At 58.7% G+C, this 23,549-nt stretch overlaps 1 protein-coding gene across 2 annotated transcripts in view; it reads left to right on the top strand.

Annotated features, from left to right (window-relative positions):
• VAV2 (vav guanine nucleotide exchange factor 2) overlaps positions 1 to 18,218 on the top strand; it is a 187,869-nt gene extending 169,651 nt beyond the window's left edge. Inside the window, exons 18-27 of one of the 2 annotated variants that reach the window (XM_055541592.1) lie at positions 1,395 to 1,411; positions 2,204 to 2,225; positions 3,143 to 3,270; positions 4,442 to 4,516; positions 5,762 to 5,814; positions 7,082 to 7,198; positions 9,869 to 9,956; positions 11,150 to 11,273; positions 13,104 to 13,258; positions 15,873 to 18,218. In XM_055541592.1, the coding sequence (XP_055397567.1) occupies positions 1,395 to 1,411; positions 2,204 to 2,225; positions 3,143 to 3,270; positions 4,442 to 4,516; positions 5,762 to 5,814; positions 7,082 to 7,198; positions 9,869 to 9,956; positions 11,150 to 11,273; positions 13,104 to 13,258; positions 15,873 to 15,920 (827 nt within the window). In that variant the 3' untranslated portion in view covers positions 15,921 to 18,218. Of the gene's footprint in view, positions 1 to 1,394; positions 1,412 to 2,203; positions 2,226 to 3,142; positions 3,271 to 4,441; positions 4,517 to 5,761; positions 5,815 to 7,081; positions 7,199 to 9,868; positions 9,957 to 11,149; positions 11,274 to 13,100; positions 13,259 to 15,872 lie in introns of both variants that reach the window. The other variant, XM_055541591.1, reaches the window with a different exon arrangement.
• The last annotated feature ends 5,331 nt before the right edge of the window (positions 18,219 to 23,549 follow it).

The raw sequence follows: 23,549 nt of genomic DNA, 5'->3' as shown, positions 1-23,549 counted from the left end.
CCCGTGGTCATGTATGGATGTGAGGGTTGGACTGTGAAGAAGGCTGAGCGCCGAAGAATTGATGCTTTTGAACTGTGGTGTTGGAGAAGACTCTTGAGAGTCCCTTGGACTGCAAGGAGATCCAACCAGTCCATTCTGAAGGAGATCAGCCCTGGGATTTCTTTGGAAGGAATGATGCTGAGGCTGAAACTCCAGTACTCTGGCCACCTCATGCGAAGAGTTGACTCATTAGAAAAGACTCTGATGCTGGGAGGGATTGGGGGCAGGAGGAGAAGGGGACTATAGAGGATGAGATGGCTGGATGGCATCACTGACTCGATGGATGTGAGTCTGAGTGAACTCCAGGAGTTGGTGATGGACAGGGAGGCCTGGCATGCTGCGATTCATGGGGTCGCAAAGAGTCGGACACAACTGAGCGGCTGAACTGAACTGAACTGGTCCCCCCAAGGGCAGGTGCATGGCCCCTCTCTTGTGTCTCTGCCCTGCCCCAGCCCCTCCTGGCTTTTTCTCCTCTGCACAGTCCAAGCTGCTTCCTTTCCTCCCATGTGCTTATCTTTCCTCCTGGTCTCAGGCAACATTCCTCGGCTCCACCTCTGGGCCGGGCAGGTTTACCTGTCTGCTGTCCCCGGGGCCAGGATGTCCCAGGGAGATGCCGGCCCCTCCCAGGGCACCTCTCCCCAGGAATCCTCCCCTGGGGGCACCAGCTGCCTGCCTGCCCGGTGCCTGACGCCCCTAACCTCTGCTCTTCAGGGTCGGATTCCTGCGTCTGCACAAGGCAGGCTGCGACCGTGAGTGTGAGGTGGTGTTGAAGGCCCTTCAGCCACACGTCAGCTGCTTGGCGCTTGCTTTGTCCAGCGGTGGAGTTGGCCGCCCAGCTGGATGGATGGCTGGGGCTCAGCCCGCGCTGTGTCCTCCCCTAGGGTCACCCCAGGGCAGGCGGAAAGAATCTCTAGAATGTTTGCCTTCCATCTGACAAGCTGGAGTGCCCGTATGTGAGAACGGGTGGGCTGACAGAGTAGCTCGCCTCCTGTCCCTGGCCTATGGCAGGCGTCACTAGTCAACGGGGGCTCTCTCCCCTTTGGGCCGGGGTTCTGCCCAGTGGCTGGGGAGCTGCTGCCTGGGAGCAGAGTTGGTTCGTGCAGGAAACCTGTTGGCCATGGGGGGCTCGCCCGTGGACCCCCCGTGACCAGAGCTCAGAATTTGTCGTTAGAAGTAACAGGGATTTTCATGGTCACCAGCCGTGCATGTCCATAATCCTTGTCTGCGCCCACGGGCCTTGATGCGCCCCTCCTGGCGCACTTGGGCGCCCCCAGTGGCTCTTGTCGTGAGGCGACAGCCCCCCAGTCCACAGTCCTGGCCCCTTGCCCTCTGACCCCCATGTGCTTCTGTTTCAGGTTCTCCTGCAGACCCGGTGAGTCCACCAAACCGTTCCCTTCCCGCTGCCCTGCACCACACGCCACGCTGTGCCCGGAGCCAGAAAGACCCAAGCATTCCAGCCCTCAGGCCCGTGGGGCCAGGCTGGCTCGCAGAGCCCCGTTGGTTACGAGGGCCCTTTGTTTTCCATTGCGGTCACCACACAGAAACGGGTCCGGGCGTGGCCTCCTGGCCCGACAGCTTGTCCCCCTGCCCAGCTGCCGCCCGTGCCGCCTGCCCGCGGTCCTGCTGGTGGCCGTGGGTGCTAGGCTCCGCCACAGGCATCCACCCACCTCCCTCCCGTCCCGACTCGATGTAGTGCCCTCTCTTGAACTAATCAAAGATGAAGTTGCTGAGCTCACTTATGGGGTGTGGACATCACGTCTTTCCCCGGCCATGCAGTCCAGCACTTAACAGGCTCTTACGTGGGGTGCAGAGATGCTCTCCAGGAGGAGCGAACACCCCACATTTATTGTGTGCAGCGGGACCTGTCCCAGCCAGAGAAGACAAGCCCCGGGTGGGGTGGTCAGGGCAGGCTTCCTGGAGGAGGTGGGAGTTAGTGGTCAGGGATGGGAGGGGGAAGAGGACAGATGTCCCGGGGCTGCGGAGGGGCGCTGAGGTGGAGGGTGGAGGTCCCACGGGGGAACTGTCACAAGTCCCTGTGGGTGTCCAGGACGTGTCCCTCTGCTCCATCCTCCCTGCCTTGACATCTCTCGTTGGATGTAGGGGGTGGGGGTGTCTTGCTTGGGCGGCCTTCCGTCCTGACTATCGTCTGTCCTTGCCCTCACAGGACGCCTCTGGAGCGGGGCCAGGTGAGTCTGGGACTTGGGCCTTTTCTGCTGTCATCCTTGTCGGGGGTCACCCTGGGCCTAGCCATGGTGGCTGCCGGCTTCGCCCCAAGTTCTCAGCTCCAGGCCCCCAGGGTCTGTGCGCCCTCTGGCCCCATCTCCCTCCCGCCTCCATGCCACCTCCCCTGGGAGCCGTCTTAGTTTCTGTCGACACAGCGTCAGGGGTGGGGACAGGGCCCAGCCTGCCCAGGGTCCCTTCAGCCCAGGCCCCGTGCGGAGCAGACATCTGTGCTCCCAGCTTCTCCTGTCCCCCGTGTCCCGGTGGCTCTGAACTGGGCAAAAGGAGAACTGAAAGCGTCAGGCTTGACACAGCCCGAGCTGCAGGCCAAGTCCAAGCCAATCACGAGAAGCCAAACAAGCCAGTCAAAGAAGCCACGTTCCCGCCTCCGGGGCACCACTCTCAGAACCAGACCTGGCAGACGCGGTCCATGTATGGCTGGGCCGGTCAGCGCAGGGCTCGAGAGACCCACAAGTTCTCGGGGATGCAGCCGGGCCCCCTTGTCAGCCCTGAGCGGCCGGTGGCTCGGTCGGCCGTTGACCCCGCCCCCGTCTCTAACGGGAGGAATGCGTGGTCTCCTGCTCCACGCAGCGCTCCGCCACAGATCCCACGGTGTCTGGAGGAAGACACATAAAGTGCTCTTTAAAAACAGGTTACCGTTACGGAAATGGCACCCTGAGCCTGTTCATCACATAAATAGTTTATTGATACTTACGATGTTTAAGGAAGAGACATGCGAGTCTTAGGGAAAGATTTCAAGGAGGGACGCTACAGGGCCCCGTCCACTTCCAAGAGCCCCAAGAGGTCCAAGAAGGCCAGGGAGGCCAAGGGTGCCTTGGGACAAAGTCACGAAGCCAGGCCTCTCCGGCCCTGTCCTCCGCAGGTCCCAAGATGGTGGCCGTGCAGAATTACCATGGCAACCCCTCTCCCCCCACGAAGCCAGCGCTGACCTTCCAGACGGGCGATGTGATTGAGCTGCTGAGAGGCGACCCCGAGTCTCAGTGGTGGGAGGTGGGTCCCGGGAGGATCTCGCCCCCAGCTGCCCCCTCCTCACTCCCCAGGGCAGAAGTGCAGAGTGCTGCGTTTCCAGGCAGGGGTGGGTTTGGGGTGCTAGACCATCAGAGAGAAAATGGCTGTTTGCAGGGCCTGGGTGTCAGGGTGTCTGCTTTGACATGACAAGGGGAGCAGTGTCCCCTAGCCAGAGAGACCGTCGTCATCCGAGCCATTTCCCCGCGGCCTCCTGCCTGGGCTGTGTCCTGTACGCACAGACCACGCCTCTCCCACCCTGCTTCCCAGCCCGCCCCAGTCCCGGCCAGCGCCACCGTGCCCAGAGCTGGGGAGACAGCATGTCCGAGGCCCTGCACAGCCATCCCCCAGAAGACACAGGTCCCCGTGATGGTCTGTGGTTCTGGGCCGAGAATCCTGCTGTTCCGGGTAGGGGGCCTGAGAAGGGGAGTTGGGTGGCTAGCGCTGCTCCTCTCCTAAGCCCTGTCCCCGGGGGTCCACACAGCGCCCCAGGGACCCAGGGCACTTACCCAGCCCGGGGACCGCAGTGACCTGCTTAGAACTGACGCTAGCACACGTGTTCGTCAGCGTCCGAGTCCTGTTACCGGCGGCCTCGTCACTGTGTGCGGTGCTTGTCCCTGCATTCTTACTCACGGGCTCGCTGCACTAGGCTGTGTCTCATGTAACTGCAGATTCGCGAGCTGACTCAGGGGCTGCGGTCCGGTCTCCCCCACGCTGACCCAGCCAGCCAGTGCCCCTCCTCTCCCCGGTGTCCCCAGGGCCGTGAGGTCTGAGTGGCCCTGCAGAGACACTTGGCTGATGGGAAGGTGGGGGCTGCTGGGGAGACCTTGGGAGAGAGTGGGGAGAGTGAACCCCCGACCCCAGGTCCGTGATCCCCTGACGGCTTGGGAAGGGCCGGTGTGGATAAGAGGAGACGGCTTCCAGGAGAGAGAGTTTTATCCCTTCTCTGGGGCCTCAGTGTCTTTGTCTGGGAAGTGGGGTGCCCCGCACTTCACCTTCCTGCCCAGAACGGCTCTGAGTTCAGCTCCGGTGACAACAGGTGATGCTGTGACAGGCTTCTCAGGGACTCCCCTCATCCTCCTTGGGATAACTCCCTGCCTCCCCCAAAACTAGCCAAGCCAGGCCCCGTACACCCTGACCCTCTGTCCACTCCCAGGGTCGGCTGGTGCAGACCAGGAAGTCAGGCTACTTCCCCAGCTCGTCTGTGAAGCCCTGTCCTGTGGATGGAAGGGTGAGTACTTTTCACGGAAGCTTCTGGAGCGTGGGGCCAGGGTGCCATGAGTGCTGAGAACATCCTTCTCACTCAGGACACCCTGGGCATGTTCAGGCCATCGCAAGCTGGCCTCAGAGCTGGGACGGGAGTCTAAGAGGCAGGGGTGCCCTCCTGGTGGGAAGACATGGCTGGCTTTAAAAACACTAAAATGGGCATCTCTGTAGCAGGCATCATGGACCAGAGACCAGCTGCCTGTCTTCAGCTTTTAGGGCCTTCATAGGTCTTCTCCCTCAAACATAGAGATGCAGAGCTAGGGATTGTGTTATTTAGAAAAGAGGTAATATGGCATTTCTTTCATTTGAGTGCTGTGGAGAAGATCCTGCTGTGTTACAAAAGGCATCTCGCTGTCAGCCTTGAATGAATGGCAGCACCCCCATTCACCCAGGAAAAGACAGCTAAAACTGAGAGAATGAAACTTCTCCCAAAGTGGCAGGAGGCAGGTGCAAGGCTCCTGGGAGTCCTGGTGCACCCACCGGGCCCTGCCTGGCCTCCGGCCGCACTGCCCAGCCTGCTGCTTCCGCGCAGGCCATTGCCCCGGTGAAGGAGAAAGCATTTTTGGACATGCCTTGCTGACAGGGCAAGGGGACCAGACAGCAGAAGAAGAAAATGTCGCTAACTCACTGAGTGGCCTGTGTGTGTTGCGGGAGGCACTTCCTGGCCCTGGGCCTCAGTTTCCCCATCGGCATGGTGACTGGGGTGGGGTGGGGACAGGTAGTCTGGCGTTTTTACCCATCCTGTGGTCCGGTGCGGGGGCCCGGGGGGAGGGCTCTGGCCAGCGAGGGCACAGCGTGGGGTCTGCAGAGCGGCACGGTTCACCTGCAGACGCAGCCCTCCGCCTGCAGACACTACTGCCGTCCCCGTGCCCACCCACGGGCGCAGCCGTCTGCACAGAGACCAGGAGGGTAGGGTGTGCTCCTGTCCACCGCTGAGAAGTCCCAGCAGCCTTTGGGTTTGCTCTCTTCCTCCTAACAGTGCACTGGTCGTTGAGTGCTATACGTTCATTCATTCAGTCAAACCCACCGAGCACCTGCCTAGAGACGGTGCATCCTGGCACCTCCCAGGCCAGTGGCTCTGGGTTAGAGTCCACAGACGTGCTGGGAGCCAGGGCTGGGCCCCCCAGCTCACCGGTGACAGGAAACCGCTGGTCCCCACGCTGTGGACAGTCCCCGGGGAGACACTGACCCCAGCATTCTCTCCTGCCAGCCACCCATCAGCCGGCCGCTGTCCCGGGAGATGGACTACACGGCGTACCCCTGGTGAGTGGGTCAGCGGGGTCCCTTTGTGCTGGAGGCATGTGGTCCCTGGCTACCCCCTGTGTCTCCAGGGTGGCTGAGCCCAGCTGCACGCAGCCTCTTCTCCCCTTCTCAGCTGTGAGTTGCTGGGAAACAGGGAGAATATTCTCTACCCCAGGCAGCTATTTCCCTGTAACAAACAGATAGATCATCAGGTTAGAACATTTAGGAGAAGGAAACCTTTTTTAAATGAGATCTTACTTGAGTATAAAGTATAGAAAAGGAGTTGTGAAAGTGTTAGTCGCGCAGTTGTGTCCGACTCTTAGTGACCTCATGGACCGTAACCCGCCAGGCTCCTCTGTCCATGGACTCTCCAGGCAAGAAGACTGGAGTGGGTTGCCATTTCCCTCTCCAGGGGATCTTCCTGACCCAGGGATCAAACCAGGTCTCCTGTATTGCAGGCAGATTCTTTACCATCTGAGCCATGTATTTAAGGCCAAAAGTTATCACTATATTTGCTCACACAGTGCTTGATGAGAGAGGTGGGGCTGTTTGATGAATAAATGTGAGTGTGGATGTGGGAGGCGTGAGTCTCAAATGCGGGTCGGCCTGGGGTCTAGCTTTATCACCCCGTCTGCAGGCTCACCCGCTGCCTGGGACTGGGGCTCAGCCGCCACACCCGTGTCTCTGAGACCCCAGGGTCTGTTCCCTCTAGTGCACTATTCACTGCATTTGAATGTGGAGGGTGGAGGACTTGCCTGTGATTCTTCACTTGACTCACAGAACTTCAGTTTTCTAATGAATCCATTTACAGAAGTCCCAGCTCAGCCCTACAGGGAGGTGCGAATGGGGTCAGGCTTTGTTCTGGAGAAGAGACGGGCTGTGGGTGGGCTTCATTTTCATAGAGATGGAGAGAAAAGCTTCCAGACACAAAGGGTTAGAACACAAAACAAGACCCTACGTGAGCAGTTTGTGTTTTTTTCTTCTTCCTAAACAGTAAGAATTTGGAAAGGACATTTTGATCTAATGCCTTTTCCCTGAATGCCTCTTGCAGACCCTGGGTTCTGGAGGGTGAGACCCGGGTGGACTGGCTGGGTCTGGGCCCTTTTCTCGACCCTGTGCGCTGGCACGCAGATGCCCCGCCCCCGTCTCCTCTGGGCCCCGCCCACCCCGCCCCGCCTCCTGGGGGCGTGGCCTCGCTTCCCAGTAGGCTCTTAAGCAGTGAGTTAGAGGCCGGCTGGTTGTCCTTCAGGCCGTGTGACACACGCCTCCGTCTCCCCCTCTGCTCCAGGTTTGCCGGAAATATGGAGAGGCAGCAGACCGACAACCTGCTCAAACCCCACGCCAGCGGGACCTACCTAATCAGGGAGCGGCCGGCGGAGGCCGAGCGCTTTGCCATAAGTATCAAGTACGTGGAGCCTGGGGGTCAGGCAGACCCCTGCCCCGGTGCCGTTCTGAATTGGGGCGTCCACATCCCCACCAGATCCTGGGCTTGCTGGGTGTGGCCTTGGGACGTGCCGCCCACACTGCGCACTTTAGGCATGAAAGGCTTCAGCCCACGGCCTTGGGGCTGGGATCCCCCTGCCCCGAAGCTGCCCCCTCCTGGGTCTCCTGTCTCCTCTTCAAAGGACAGAAGCCGGCTGGTGGCTGGTCGCCACTGGCACAGGACCCACCCTGGACCAGCGTCTCGGGCCAGTGAATAGATGGCTCCGGTTTGCTGTGACCTCAGCGGGGTCGGGAGCCCCGAGCAGGGTGGTCTGTGTCCAGGGAAGCCCTCCTCGGGTCTGCTGGGTGGGTGCTGGGGCGGGGGGTGGGGGAGGTCCATGGCAGGGCCACTGGGTGCTTCGAGTGAGTAACAGAAGTCTGGTATCAAGTGAGTAACAGACGTCGACATGAGGGAGCAGCGAGGCCCTTTCTGTAGGAGGCAGGAGCGCCTCTGGCTGTTAGGGGCAGACAAGAACCAAGCTCAGCGGGGCCACACCCAGGTCCTGAAGACACAGCCCACTCCCATTCTTCCGTTTCAGCTTTTGCTCTCCGCTCTATCTACAGCAGCCTCCTCTACATCTGGGCCCAGTGGGGGCTGAGGGCATGGGTGCCCCAGCAGTGGGGGCCAGTGATGACCTGAGCACTTGCCACTGGCCAGCATGCATGTGCGCACGTGTGTGTACATGTGTGAACGTGTGTGAGCGCGTGTGAATGTGTGTGAGTGCTGAATGTGTGCACACATGTATGTGCACATGTGTGTTGTGTGAACGTGTGTGCACATGTGAGCGTGTGCGTGCGCGTGCACATGTGTGAATGTGTGTGCGTGGGTGCACGTGTGCACATGTGTGAGCATGTGCGAGTGTGTGTGTCGTGAGAACGTGTGTGTACGTATGTCATGAGAACATGTGTGCACGTGTGTGAACGTGTGTGCGTGTGTGAATGTGTGCACGTGTGTGTGCACGTGTGTGAACCTCCCCCTTCCCCCCCACATTACTGAGGGGTCTGCAGGTGGTCATTCCCTGGTCATCCAGGGCAGGGTCCCACTGTACAGAATGGCTCCTGGGGGACCTCCAGGTGGAAGTGCTGCAGGTCAGGATCTGGGGAACCAGGAGGAGTTGAAACTGAAGATGAGACCCCTCACCCAAGTGGACAACCTGCCTCGGTCCCCACGGCCTTTCTAAGAGGCCCCACAAATGTTTGGGCCTGAAAACAACGCACTGGTTTTTCTAAAATGCAAAAACCAGAGGACGCCTGAAAATGTTCACTGAAAGCGACAGCTGTCCAGTGACCTCCAGCTGGACATGCCCTGGGCCACCTGACACATGGGACTGCTCTCGAGCAGAGGTCAGCTGTACCTGCCATGGGTGATGGGGCTTGGTGAGGTGTGTGGCCCAGTGTGAGTGGGGCCTCCCACAGCAGCAGTCTTGGCAGGGCCCCAGGAGAGCAGAGGAGCATGAGGCTTGATGGCAGGTCCGCAGCAGAGGTGTCCCTCACCTGATGGGAATTCATGGCACACCTTCTGGGTGCCGGGCCCGCAGGGCTCTGGAGTGGGGCTCAGAGGGCCTTGTCCAAGGAGCTTGGCAGGGGGGAGGTGAGCACACTCACTCACTTTGAATCCAGGAGAAGCAGGGTTGGGGCTGTTCCACAAGGCCCCACTGGGGAGGAGGCTGGCCAGCTTGCGTACGCTTACTTAACAGCTCTTTATTCCATTCACTGGTTTCCAGATGGTAAGCCAACCTTGCATTCCTGGAATGTTGCATTTATCCGTGGTGTAAAGTCCCTCTCATATGTCGGTGTGTATAGGTGTGCATGGAGAGAGAGTCACTCTAATGATGGTCTGTTGAGGATTTGTGCCTCTGTTGTCCTAGAGGATGTTGGGGTGTGGTTTTCTGTACTCATGATGTCTTTGGCTTTGGAGTCCGCTGGCAAGGGGCGGGGTGGTATTTGGAAGGGAAGGGGTACGAGCTCTCCTTTGAGGCCACATTTGAGTTGAGATCTGGGACACGACGCAGAGTCCTGAGGGTGGCAGGATGCTGAGCATTCCGGGCTGAGGGTGCAGCCCATGCCGGGGCCTTGAGGGCCTGTGCTTGGTGTGTCTGAGGAAGAACCCCTCCAGGGGCGAGGGTAAGGAGGAGGAGAGTCTTAGGAGGCAGTGGCACAGCTGGGGTGAGGCCGCGCCCCTCGGACCTCACAGGCTGAGGTCAGCAGAAGCCTCAGGGCTGGGGCGGGGGCAGGCAGGGAGGGGGTCGCGGGGAGGGGGACGTCCCCAGTGCAGACAGCAAGCAGCATCTGGGATGGACGTCTCCACGGGGCTGCGGGGAGGACGGGTGTGGGGCTCTGGGGCCCGAGGCCTTGGCTGACCCGGGAGTTTGGGCTTCAGACAGACCAGGTGGCCTGGTGGATGGATGGGCAGACAGTCGGAGGCAGGCCCAGGCTGGGGCGGGGGAGAGGGCCGAGAGGGAGCAGCGACGAGCAGGAGGTGTGGGCCGGGGGCCCAGGTCTTTGCTCCAGCACACGCGCAGTGAGCCCAGAGCCCTGCGGGGCTGGGGCCGCGCGGCCTGCGGTGACCACCACGCCTGTGTGCTTGGCCTAGGTTCAACGATGAGGTGAAGCACATTAAGGTGGTGGAGAAAGACAGCTGGGTCCACATCACAGAAGCCAAGAAATTTGAGAGCCTCTTGGTACGTGGTCCTGGGGAGCTCCCACCGGCCTGTCCCCGAAGGTGGGAGGAGGGCCCAGGTCTCCCACTGAGGCCACCCCGGGGAGGAGCGGCCCCCCACAGCCCCTCCTGCAGGCCAGGCTCCCAGTGGGGAAGGCCCAGCAAGTGTCCCCCACCGCTGGGCTAGGGGCCGCTCTTCTACGGTAGGGTCGGGGGGTCCTTCCAGTGTGAGAAAGATCCAGGAAAGCTGGTCTGTAAGGCACCTTGGGACCGGTAAGGCAGCTCCCAGGTCAGGACCTCTGTCCCCCAAACCCTGAGGTGGCCAGCAGGGTCACCAGCCTCCCACAGCCCATTCACGCCAAGCCTCTGCAGGAGCCAGAAACCGAGGCCCAGGGAGGCTGCATCCAAGTCTGGCTGCCGGCTGGACTCATGCACATGGGGCTTCTGGTGCCTGTCCCCGCCTCGCCCAGAGCTGTCCCGGCCTAGCCGGAAAGCCATGAATACATGATCAGCCCTCCTTAAGATGATTTAAAGTTAGACCCAGTGTTTCTTTGCTCAATCACACGTGTTGCGTGTGTGGAGACTGTCTAACCCGAGCACGTGGGCTCTCAGACGTCCCACTGTGGCTGCAGGAAAGCACACGGTAAAAGGGAAAGTGCCCACAACGTGCCCCCAACCCTGACGTTCTTGTTTCAGGGTGAGTCCCCCCAGCCTGGAGTGGAGCCCAGGCGTGGCTTATGGGCTCCTTTTCCAGACGATGCCACTGTTCACACGGGACCCAACCTTAGTTTACCTGTGGGCACAGTGAACACTCACCAGGGGGACGGCCCTCTCTCTTCCAGCCCTGCCGTAGCTGCACGGCACTCAGTCACGTGGATACGCTGTGCATTCTAGAAGCACTTCCCTGCTGTTGGGTGGTTGGGGGTTTCTGATTTTTTCCTGTTGTGAAGCATGTTGCAGGGCGTGTCTGTGGCCATCCATCCTGGCCTTCTTCCCGCGGCTCTTCCTTTAGAAATGTTTGGGAGAGAAATTGCAGGATCAAAAGTCTTTGCCATACTGACTGCGCCCCGCCCCCTGTCTGGGAGCTGAGGTCGGGGGCGGCTAGGAGGAGGAGTAGTTCCTGAGTCGAGGACCTGAGGCCGGGGCAGAGGCGGGGCGGGGCGCCCGGGAGGACTGCCTGGAGGCGGAGGCAGCAGTGCCGTGTACGTCCTGCAGGAGCTGGTGGAGTACTACCAGTGCCACTCGCTCAAGGAGAGCTTCAAGCAGCTGGACACCACGCTCAAGTACCCGTACAAGGCCTGGGAACGCACAGCCTCCAGGGCCTCCAGCCGGTCTCCAGGTAACGCCCCCTCCAGGAAGGCTGCCGGTGGACCTCCCTGACCTAGGCCCGAGCCCCTTCCCGATTCCCGCCCCTGGGAGGGGTGGCCCAGGTCCCCCAGCTCTTCACCAGCACCGTGCCTAGCCAGGGTGCCCGGGCAGCCCCGTGTGACCGGTCGGGAGTGCCAGCTCTGAATCGCTGCTCCAAACCTCGGTGCCTCTGTCTGGAGGTCAGCATGGCGAGGGAGCCGGGGCAGGTCCCTTCTGTCCCCAGATCCATCCCTGTGCCCCAGCCCCCTCTCCCGCCCCCTCCCAGGGACCCTGGCTGCCAGGGAGCCAGAGCTGGGACCTCGACTTGGGGATGGGGCTGCCTGGCACAGACGGGGCCCAGCTGGAGAGACAGGCAAGGTGGGCCCAGGGCTCCGTCTTGGAGCCACCCTGCTTCGTCCCGCTGCAGGGGCTCGTAGAACCACAGGGCCCCCCACTCCGGGCAGAGCAGGCCAGAGAGGAAGCCAGGCCTTCAGTGAGCACCTCCTGAGCTCAGTGCGGGGCTGGGCCCTTCAGCAAGCACCTCCTGAGTGCAGGCGCGAGGCTGGGATCTCTGCACATGTCCTTTCCTGCGTCCCTGCTCCAGCCTGCCCGCTGGGAGGAGGTGGTCCAGGACACGGTGCTGGGGGTGGGGCGAGGGCAGCTGTGTCCATGCCCAGGTGGGCCTCAAGGCTCCAGCTGCCCTCATGGCACCCTGGGCAGGCCCCCCCCCAATCCCTGCTGCCTGTGACTGCGTGTGGATGCCCCCAGCTCCCCTTTTCACCTTCTCTCTCGCCTCTTTGCAGCTTCCTGCGCTTCCTACAACTTTTCTTTTCTCAGTCCTCAGGGCCTCGGCCTTGCTTCTCAGGGCTCTTCCACGCCTTTCTGGTCAGGTACCGCTGCTGCTCGGGGGCGTGGGGGGCCCGGCCTGCCACCAGCCGACCCACAGCCCCAGCCTGACCGTGTCCACAGCCACTGCAGCCGGGGCGGGGCGGGGCAGGCGAGCTGGATGCTGGCGGGGGTGGGAGGGGGGCTGCTGCAGCTCCTGTGGACACTGTTGGGCTCGGCCCTGCCCTCGCCTTTGACTCGCTCACCCCGTGACCCCTCCCCAGCTCATCAGCCACTGCCCCTACTGCTTCCCGGGAGCTTGGCCTCTGAGAGCAGCAAATGGCCCAGCGGCCCCTTGAGGGAGGTGGGGGCAGACCGGGGTGGGCCCCGCTCGGCAGCAGTAACAAGGACTTGTGGGACTCGGTGCAGAGGGACAGTCTTGACTGGCCCTGACCGCTCAGCCCGCTGCTGCCAGAGGCAGAGCCCACCCAGCAGCTGTTCATGCAACACCCCCCATCATCGTGTCCATTGCCACCTGTCCATCAGGACTCCCGGGTCCCGGGCCACGCTGGTCCAGCCCGGTTTCCAGTTTGGTTTGGGGTTGGACACCAGTGCCCTGGGGTCCACTTCCAGGCCCTTGTCAGGGTGACAGCTGGGACTGGGCAGCGGTCACCCTGCAGTCCACTCATGTGTTGCCCAGACTCTGGGCACGTGGGAAGGGCCTCAGAGAGCTGTGATGGCCCCCAGCGCGGGTGGTGAAGCTCTGGCTCCAGCCCGGAGCAGCTCACATGGCCCACATGCCTGCAGCCTGGGCGCCCCCAGAGGACTGAGGGGCCCTGGGATTGGAGCCTGGTCTGTCCTTCTGGTGTCTTTGTGCTTGACAGCCTCCTCTGTGGGCACAAGGCCGGGCCCTGGGGGAGAGACCCAGCTCAGTCTGAGGACCCCCACCCTGGAGGCCCCGACGTCACCGTGTGACGCCACCCATCTCCCCCAGCAGTGTTCACACCCCGTGTCATCGGCACGGCCGTGGCCAGGTACAACTTCGCCGCCCGCGACCTGCGGGAGCTCTCGCTGCGGGAAGGTGACGTGGTGAAGATATACAGCCGCATTGGCGGGGACCAGGGCTGGTGGAAGGGCGAGACCAACGGCCGGGTGAGTGGGTCGGCCTGGCCCCTGGCCCCAGTCGGAGACCCCAGCTCACTCTGGGGCTTGGGGAGGCAGGGCTCAGGCTGACACCAAGCACCACCCTGCCCAACCCTGTGCCCTCTGACCTCGCCCGGAAGACTTAGTGTCCACAGGCTCTGCGAGCTGGGGTCACGTTGTGAGGAAGTGACTTCCTGGCTCAGATCTGGACCCCGGCTGCTCTGACCCTGTGTCCGTACTCAGCCCTATTCTGGGGTCCATCGTGGTGAAGGCAGAGACAGATGTTGGGTGCAGTCTTCAAGTCACTTGCTTGTGCCCGACCCTCTTTGCAGGCAGGTTGCCTCCGGACTGAGAGCAGAGCCTGGGTGCCATCACTGGGTTCCTGCCATTCCTTAAGACTCCGTTTACACCTTGATATGGGAAGCGACCCATAGTGTCCCCACCCAGCCTGCGACTCAGACCCGTGGCTCCTTATCCCGGTACCCTGTCTGGCCTCCCTGGCTTTGAACAGTTCCATTGGCATTCACCCAACAGGGTACCTGAGCTCCACAAACCACTGATTCGGAAACGTCCAGCTTTTAGGGGGCTGCAGCTGCCCATAGATGTGGCCAGACTTGGCTCCCGTCACTCACCGTTCCATTGCCAGGCGGAGAAAACTGGTCTGCCTTCACCTGGCATGTTGTCTGCCCTTGGAGACCCCTGGGTCTGACCTTGTTTCCATCTGACAGCCCTTCAGAAGTATGAGGCCACTGAGTTCTAGGCAGTTGACCTAGAGGGCTGGGACCACTGGCTCTCAAAAGTGTTGAGAGGCGCCTGGAGCTTCATAAGCACACACCTGGGCCTTCACTTGATGACTTGGTTCAGTGATATCTGCTGAGTTTCTGCACTATAAATGAGCTGTAATTAATAAGTAATATGCAGGATAATACTTTGAAATCAGATAAATAGCCTATTCTTCATCAGACTTTCACCTACTGGTTTTATCATTCATTGATTAATTTTGCCTATTCAGTTATTTCTATCGTGGTAGAAAATAGTGATTTTCTATCTTTTCTTTGACACTTCTTGGTGGGCATTCTACTGAAAGAAAAGGCTTTCACTTCTCTACTTGGTCGTTCCCGCCCCTTGCCCCAAAAATCAGTCATCTGTCCACCAAGACCTGCTTCCTTTATGTGAGCCATTGCATGGAGTTCATTTTTGCAGAGTACTTTTACTGGAACTAGAATTCTAGGCTGGCAGCTCTTTTATTTCCGCACTTTGAGGATGTCTTTCCATTGCCCCCAGTCTGCCATCATTTCTTTATAAAAGTCCGTCAACATTCTTACGGTGGTTCCTTTGCAAGAAACGGGGCTCCACGTGGGGAAAAAAAAAATCTTTGCTTTTCATCAGTTTTACCAGAATGTGCCTATGGGTGTTTTTTTTTTTTTTTTTCCCCTGTATTTACTCTGAGATTTGCGGAGCTTTCCGAATGTGTGGCTTTACGTTCTTCATCGGTTTTGGAAGTTTCCTCAGCTATTGTGTCTGCTCCGTTTTCTCTCTTCTCTTTCTGGGGCTCTGCTCGCAAGTCTTTCCCTCCATGCTGTTATTTGGTCCCTGAGCCGCGTCTGACTCTGCGACCCCATGGCCCGCAGCATGCCAGCCCCCGTGGCCCGTGTGTGACTCGCGTGGTCTCCTGTGGTTTTCGTCCATTTCCCTGGTTTCCCATCTCGTTCCTTTTTGTTGCCTGACCCTCCAGTGTCTTCTGTTTTGTCTCTTCTGCTCTTTATTTTAATCATTATGTTTTCAGTTCTGGGATTTCTATTTGATTTCTGATTTCAGTTCTCTGGTAAGATTTTCTGCTTTTTCATCAGTTTTCTGAAGCAGACAAGTGGGGGTTACTTACATTTCCTAACGGATGACCCCAGTGTCTGGATTCCCTGTAGATTTGCTTCTGCTGTCTGTGTTTTATCGAGTTTCTGTCACTTGGGCCTGATTAAATGCCAAGCTTGTGCATAAAGCACTGCAGAGGCTCTGGATGGATGCTGTTTTCCTCTGGAGAGGGTTTAACTTTTTGTTGTTGCTAGCAGTTTGCTGGTGGGCAGGCTGTCTGGAGCTGCTTGGGGCTGGTGCATTCCAGGGTCATCGCTACCCCTGGGCCTTGGCTCTGCTAGGTTTTTTCCTCTTCTCCAGGGCCTGTCTCAGGACAGGCCTGCCTTAGAACAGCAGCCTTTTAAAGAATCCCCCAACTCCACAAGCCTCCACTCACCCTCATCCTTCACACACAGTTCCCGATAGCTTCCCTGACTGCTCAGTTGGTAAAGAATCCACCTGTGATTCAGGAGACCCTGGTTCAGTTCCTGGGTCAGGAAGATCCGCTGGAGAAGGGATAAGAAACCCACTTCAGTACTCTTGGGTTTCCCTTGTGGCTCAGCTGGTAAAGTATCCACCTGCAATGCAGGAGACCTGTGTTCGATCCCTGAGTTGGGAAGATCCCCTGGAGAAGGGAAAGGCCACCCACTCCAGTATTCTGACCTGGAGAATTCCATGAACTGTATAGTCCATGGGGTCGCAAAGAGCCGGACATGACTGAGTGACTTTCACTTTCTTCACACAAACACTTACATGAGTCTGACATTGTTTTCAGGTCGGCTGGTTTCCTTCAACGTATGTAGAAGAAGAGGGCGTCCAGTGACAGCAAGATCACGGACAGGACTTGCGGATTTTCTTGGACGAGTTGCTCCAGTGATGAAGTCTGTCTCTAGCTCTGCAACTCAGAGGGGAAATGCCCGCCAACCTTCCAGTCTTCAACAGCCCATGGGGATGGGGAGGGGGTTCAGAACCTACATGTGATCTGTCCTGCCGTCAGTCTGCCCTTGGTGGCCTGTCCTGGGTATGCTGCTTGTACATAAAGGAAATCTGGGCCAGCCCTGGGTGCCAAGGAGAGGGAGTGCCCATGGGTGGCATCCTGAGCCGGGTTCTGGGTGACAGCTGAGGCCAGAGCTCACCTTGCCCCTGTCCTGTCAAGATGGCCTTCAGGAGCCTGGGTTTGAAAAGCAGGTGCCATCCAGGGAGGGCTGGGCTCTGCGGAGGGGACCTTCCCCTGGCCCCTTCCATTTGGCCTCTGGACCCTCAGCCCTCCTGCATCCCGCTGCTCCCAGGGGGAGGCTTCAGGCCTTGAGAAGCAGAAGGGCCCAGAGCAGGCCGCTGTGCCTGGGGACAGAAGGGGGCATCACCAGGGCCTGTGCAGCCCCTCGGGCTCCCACTGTCCCTCTGCACCAGGGGCATGCAGAGACCCCCGGGGAGGCCCCCGTCTCAGCCGGGAGCCTTAGGAACGATGAAGCTGCCAGCCCTGCTCCCCAGTCACAGGTACTGTCTTTGCCCAGAGTCCTTGGTGTGTGTCTGTCCTGTCCTGCTGCCGGTGGGTACATGGTTTATAAATGCTGATGAGGGCAGGAAGCAAACGGAGTTTGCTGCTCGCTCGGTGTCTGCTGCTCACACTCCTCTCCAGAAGGATGCCCCAGCCCGCCCCCCACTGCCCCCGAGCAGGCGGGGGGGCCTGCTGCGTCTCCCACATCCTGCCAGGTGGCCACTGAGAGTCTGCCAGCCTTTGCACAGATGTTGGTTCTAGCCCTTGGCAAATCTTCCAAGACTCCTGCAGCCTGTGAAACGGGGCCTGTGGCCAGCCCTGAATAAGTGCTCTTGGGGGTGACTCCACCCCCTGGACTTCCCCCTCCTCACTCCTCCTGGCCCTTGACCTCTGGCTGGCTTGGCCAGCCCCCATTCTCTCAGCCTGGATGTTGCATGAGTCCCAGCAACACTGTCTCCTCCCAGCTCTGTGCCAAAGCTGCTGCTGCAACCTGGGCCTCGTGGGTCCCCCTTTCCCAGGGCTCAGCTGCACAAGGTCGGCCATTGCCAAGGCTGGGCCCTGCTGGGGTGGGTGCTGGTGGCCACGCAGCACCCTGGGGCTCCTCGGAGGTCAGCCTCATCATCTCCAGGCTTGGCTGGCACAGCAGCCTTCTGGCTTGGGGAGGAGGTGGGGAGGGGTCTCAGAGGGCGTGCAGCAAGCAGGAGGCGGAAGGCAGGCAGCAGAGGCTTGGGGAGTGAGGGTGACAGGATCACGTTTGGGGTGGTGGGCAAGGGAGGGGTGGGGAGGAAGAGTTTTTCACGGAGAAAGCAGACCCGAAACTTGCCATCAGGGCGCACCCAGCACTTTGCACGTGGCCTCTGCTCAGCTGGCCCAGCCGCCAGCCACGATGGGAGGGGAGGAGACCAGCTGCCCTCGTCGTGTTTACAGTTGTTGGAAAGGTTTTGGTTTTCGTTATTGTTGTTGGGATTTTGTTTTGTTTTGTTTTGTCTCTTTTTTTTTGGTTTGGCTTGTTTTCTTTTTAAGAGAGGGGAAAAAAAAGTTTGTAATTATTTCCTCCAAAGCTCCCATTATATATCTGTGAATAATAAGGAAGAGATTTTATAATAGCAGAAAGTAATGTATATTTGGAGGTCATCGTGAAACAGGGCTTGGTGGCAACGAAGGACACTGAGAGAACCCTGCGTGGAAGCCTGGCTCTCAGAGAACCCTACGTGGAAGCCTGGCTCTCAGAGAACCCTGCGTGGAAGCCCGGCTCTCAGAGAACCCTACGTGGAAGCCTGGCTCTCAGAGAACCCCGCGCGGAAGCCCGGCTCTCGTGACTGTTCTGCTTTGGTTTTGTTTGTCTGGAGACTCGTCTCAGTTGGGTTAGTTTTCGCACTGCTGGCAGCAGGAAGGGAGAGGACTGGATGCAGGCTGGGATGCGGGTAGTTTCAGCACGACACGGACCGCCTCTGGGGGGGCTTCGGAGCTGGGACCCAAGATTAGCTGTGAACCCTTAGGAGCCCGATGCATGCAGGTCAGGGGTCTGAGGGTCCTGCAGCTGGCGGTGACCCCAAACAGAACACAGACTGTACATTTGCCAATAGGTTTTTTCAGACCACGGTTTCTACTGCAAATAAACCTGAGTTCTTTTCTGCACGAGTGGCTGGCCTTTTGTGCTGGGGAGGAGGGCGTGGTTGGATTCTTCTGTCTGTGTGCAGAAGGTTCTACCCATCTGGATACTGTCGGCCCAGGGGTGGTGGCCTGGGTCAGACGCAGGCCTTGAGGTGACGGCCTCAGGCACAGGCTGGGGGTCTGGAGGGATGATGCTGGGCCACCAACCAGGTGTCTCCAGGCTGGCCCAGGTCACAGGTTTCCTGTGCAGCGTCCTGTGACCCCTCCAGCAGCTCTCAGAGGCGGCCATCTCTTCCTCTGGATGGGATTCAAACCCCAGCCCTGCTACTTGGGCGTGTCCGTCACCTCCTGAACCTGTTTCTTTATATATACATGTTGGAGATAAAACACAGTTTCTCTGGAGGGTAACTGTGGCCTGTGACCAGAGAAAGTCAGAATAGTACAGCCTAGACCTATTCTTCCCTTATGGGGATGGAGTCTAGAGGCAGTGATGCAGGGTGGCTTGGTGCCCCCACCCCCTCCCTACCCCCAGACTCCTCTCATCTTCAGCATATACTTCCCTCTTCATAGTTACCTCATGGTCCAAGGTGGCTGCTAGAGCTCCTGCCATCAAGGCCTTGAGCAGACACAGAAGCTGACACAGCACTCCCCCTTATCCTGCTCACACGCTTGGGCATATAGCCACCCCTGGCAGCACTGGAGGCTGCTGGTGCAGGTCCTGGGCTGGGTGTACAGCCTGGAGAATGTTGGGTTCTGCTGCTGCAGAGACGTGACCAGACAGGCCCCACCTCGGGGTGGTAAGGGTCACTCAGAGTCTAGAGCACATCGGGTGCTCAGCAGGTGTCAGGTTTTATTATAAACCAAGGAGGCGAGGGCAGGTGTTTGAGGTGACACGGCTGGAGAGAATGGGAGGTTGCCCCCGTCTGTGGTCTCCAGGACCTGGCTCAGGCTGGTACCCTGACAATCTGACGGGGGGCCAGCCCCTCTCTGAGAATCTCTCAGGTCTTGAGAGTCCCCTGGACTGCAAGGAGATCCAACCAGTCCATTCTAAAGGAGATCAGTTCTGGGTGTTCATTGGAAGGACTGATGTTGAAGCTGAAACTCCAGTACTTTGGCCACCTGATGCAAAGAACTGACTCATTTGAAAAGACCCTGATGCTGGGAAAGATTGAAGGTAGGAGGAGAAGGGCACAACAGAGGATGAGATGGTTAGATGGCATCACCAACACAATGGACATGGGTTTGGGTGGATTCTGGCAATTGGTGATGGACAGGGAGACCTGGCGTGCTGCAGTTCATGGGGTCGCAGAGTCGGACACAACTCAGTGACTGAACTGAGTCCTCGAAGAGGCCCAGCAGTTCCCACACCGTCTCCCAACTTCAGCCTCTAGTTCTGAGTTCTCATGTCCACACATGGTGAAGGAATGGCCTGGACCCTCACTGACCAGCCCCTGGGCCAGCACTCAGTTGTCCCAAGCAGGGGCCCAAGCAAGCTTGGAGAGCCCTGGAGAGAGCTCGGCCGTCTGAGGGGAGCTGTGGGTGAACCTGGGCACCGGGGCTGAGGGGCCTTGGGGAGGGCACCAGCAGCATCTGCCAAGGGGTGCTGACCGGAAAAGGGTGGGGAGCCCCCGCCCTGCTGGAGGGGCTTTGTGTGGACAGGGTGGAGACCAGCAAGGAGCAGGGCCTGCCTGCCCCAGGTCACCCCAGAAGCAGCCAGGAGCATTGCACTCCCAGTCGTCGAGGGCGGGCTGCCCATGGTTATCCTGACAACAGCGGACTCCCCTCGGGCGGGGCCGCTGTGGAGCCCACTGTGTCCACAGACAGAGAAACACCTCCTGAACGAAAGATGGAAACAGCCCATTTCTGAGGCTAGGCGGACGCCCGCCACTCCTGTTCCCCGACCCCCAGCACAGGAGCCCACAGAAGACAGTGGGAGGCTGAGCTTGAAAGAAAGGGCCCGTCCAGGAAAGGAGCCCGGAGCAGAGTGGCCGCTGGGAGCCAGCGCCGGGGCAGCCTCTCGGCTTTCCAGCCTTCTGGGGTTGGGACATCGTGACATCAGCCACAGGTCCTACAGGCCAGGAGCCGGAGGTGGACACCAGCATAAAGCCGAGATCTCAGATAAGTCTCCCGTCATGAAAAGGAAAGTAACGCGCGTAGATACAAACAAGATCGCAGACGAGGACGAATATTTTCATGTGCTTTTTAAACTTTCCGGAAGTAAAAGGATTCATGAACCCAGAATGGCTAATCCTGGGCTTCACAGATAAAATGAAAACCCCCTGGGTAGCAAGCAGAAGGTGAAGTGCCTGACGGGAAGAACAGCTTGGGTTTGCCCTAGACTTCCGCCGGTCACCGTGCCCAAGGCTTCCTGCTTGCCAAGTCTTCCAGGCATAAGGCAGCAAGTAGACTATTTCCAACCCTCCACTCACTTCAGGGGCTGGCCTGTGTGGGGCCCACTGCCTGCCAACCTGGTGCCCGGTGAGTGGGGAAGTTCATCCCAGGATTGGGGGTGGGGAGCATGTTGAACCTCTGTCTGCAGGAACACATCAAACAAAGGGAAGATTTGGTTACAGAACCTAATACAGTGATTCTCAACCCTGTCACCAGAAATAATGCATGTCAAACGATTTCAGCAAAGAGAGCTGGGGAGAGACAAAGGCAGGTGGTGGGAGGCAGCAGAGGTGCTGGTCTCTTTTCCAGGTAAAGTCAAGATCTGGTGTTGAGACTGGGAAGGGAAGAGAGGCATAAGCATGTTTAATAGCACGAAGATGAACTCTACGAGAGAAAAGATGATGGACTGAAACTGGACGGGGGTGAGAGGAAGGCTGGGGAAGGGGAGTGGCACATTCATGGCTCATGGGAGAGGGATGGCGAAGCTGCCTGAGAAGGGGCTTGGGGTCTTCTCCGGAGCTGTGTGCATTGGTGGTTTTCGGTTGCTGCCACGAGTTACCGTAACCACGGGGACTCGGGACACACAGCCCGTCGTCCTCCAGTTCTGTGGGCTGTCGAGGCCCACACGGATCTCCCTGGGCTGACAGCAAGGTGCTGCCGGGCATGTTCCTGTCCGGAGGTTCTACGGGAGAGCCCATCTCTTTGCCTCTCCGGCTTCTAGACACTGTCTGCATTCCCAGTACCATAGTCCCCTCCCCCTCCATCTTCAAAACCAGCGCAGTTGCGTCTCCAACCCTTCCCAAGTCACATCTCACCCTCCCCCTCTGACACAGCTGGGGAGGATTCTCCACTTTTAAGGACTCATGTGATCAGATAGTGCCACCTGCATAATCCAGGAAAACCTCCCCCGCCAGGGCCCTCCACTTTGTCACACCGGCAAAGTCTCTTTCGCCGGGATAGGCCCCATGGCCACAGCTGGAAGAGGTTAGGGCGTGGACGGCTTCGCGGCCACTGTTCCGCTGCAGCAGTACGCGGATACTCTGGCCAGTCCTGCTGGTAAATACAACAGAAACGGAGGCGAAATATTTCTGATTTTCATCAATGAGCTGGTCATGAAGAAGGAACACACAGATGCCGGAAGGTAAGTGAGGGCAGGACTCCAGAGAGGCCAGCTAGCTCTCTCCCCTAAGGGCATTTGCCCAACTGAGTGAGCCTGAGTACCGATCCATAGAGCCTGGCTGCGGATGAGGAGAGGGGACAAAACCCAGCCCTCACCGCAGCACCAAGTCTGACAGGTGAGCTCTTTGCTCATGCTGGGACCCCACTGGGCCTGACCTTAAATGTCAGGATGAAAAGAAACACATGCACCACCCCAAACCGCAACCACCATGAGACGACACAGAAAATGCTTTTTCCTGGATCTTGATGATGGCTAGAGGAAAAAGCCAAAACTTCCTTGCGAACACGGGTTATGGGTTGAACTGTGTCCCTCTCAAAAAGGCGGATTGAAGTCCCAGTACCTGTGAATGCAACCTGACTTGAAAACAAGGTCATTGCAGCTCCCACTGAGAGCCCATGGTGCGGCCAAAATAAACTACTCAGATGGAAAGTAAGTGGCCTCCATTTGTTTAAAAAAAAAAAAGAAAATGTAATTTTTCCAAGTAGAAAATTACAAATGTATTAAATGCACATAAATTACAGGGTTTTGAAATTACAGCTCTGGTTTGGATGGCTGTCTTAGGGGTGGCTGGTTCCCACGGCTGGTGGAGGAGGGGGTGGCAGTGAGGAGCTTTCCTGATAGGGTTTTACGAGTTTTGTGGGTTAACTCAGACTCCTGTTCCTTCATCATAAGCTGATGCATTTACTTTCCTTAGCAATTTAGTCTGACCCTTCACTGTCCTTAGAAAAGGAAACCCCACATGTGCGCATGAGCTCCCTGTGGGTGCATTGGGATGCGCTGCCACCGGCTCACAGGAGCTGAGGCTGCAGCCTCTTCCCAAGTCCATGTTCCGCGGTGCCCTTCTCGTCAGTGGCCTGAAACTGGCCCTCACGGGAGCATTTTCAGCAGAAATCGGCCAGTGTCGCCCACCTGGACAGCCAGACGCTGAAACATTTATCAGCACCCCCTGGAGGCAGCAGCTCGCTAACAGCGATAAGCTGAAAAAGTCCTGGAGGTTAATGCATTTCACAATGCAGCCTCGAAATCCATAGAACAAAAACAGAATTAAGTGCATGGGTCCCAGTCACAGAGGGGCACTCAGCACGTAGAGACAGCCGACAGTACCGTCAGGAGACTGCCGGGGCGTGTCCGTGTGGAGGACAGCGGGAGAACCAGGCAGAGCCGGGCTGTCGGTCCCGGTGGGCGTCCACCTCCCTGCCCGGATGCGGGTCCCATTTGGGGGACGGTCCCTGTCCTGGGGCTCTACGTTCCCAGTCTCTGGGTCCCGCTGCCCCGGGGTGTCATACTCACGTGTGGCCACCAGGGGCGACATTCCGCGTGGAGGCTGGGCTGGGCCTCTGACTGCCTGGATCTGAGTACTGGCCTGCCCGTGGCGGGCTCAGCGGCCCAGTGCGAGGTACGGGCCCAGGTATGTGGGGGGGGGCTCTGGCCCACAGCTGCGCACACCCACTGTGTATGCTGTGGTGGAGCCCGGCTGGCCACAGACCCCAGCCCTCCTCTGCACCTGCCTTCGGTGGTGCGTGCTGGGGGAGAGGCACCCACCTGTCTCCCTGCAAGGACCGCTTACTCCCGGATGATAAAGCATTGTCTTCATGAAGTCATGGGGTGTTGATTCTTTATTTTTTTTTTTTAAGTTCTTATTGGAAAAACAAAATCTTGGCAGTGCAAAGGCAGCCCTTAAAAGTTGCTCTGGAAACCCCTGATCTGGGTCTGGCGCCTGCCCGTGTCTGTGCTCTGCCTTGGTTTTCTCATCTTTACAATGAGCAGCA

This window comes from Bubalus kerabau, chromosome 11 (genome assembly GCF_029407905.1).
Source record: "Bubalus kerabau isolate K-KA32 ecotype Philippines breed swamp buffalo chromosome 11, PCC_UOA_SB_1v2, whole genome shotgun sequence".
Classification (NCBI taxonomy): domain Eukaryota; kingdom Metazoa; phylum Chordata; class Mammalia; order Artiodactyla; family Bovidae; genus Bubalus; species Bubalus kerabau.
This window is presented reverse-complemented; position numbering and strand designations above follow the sequence as displayed.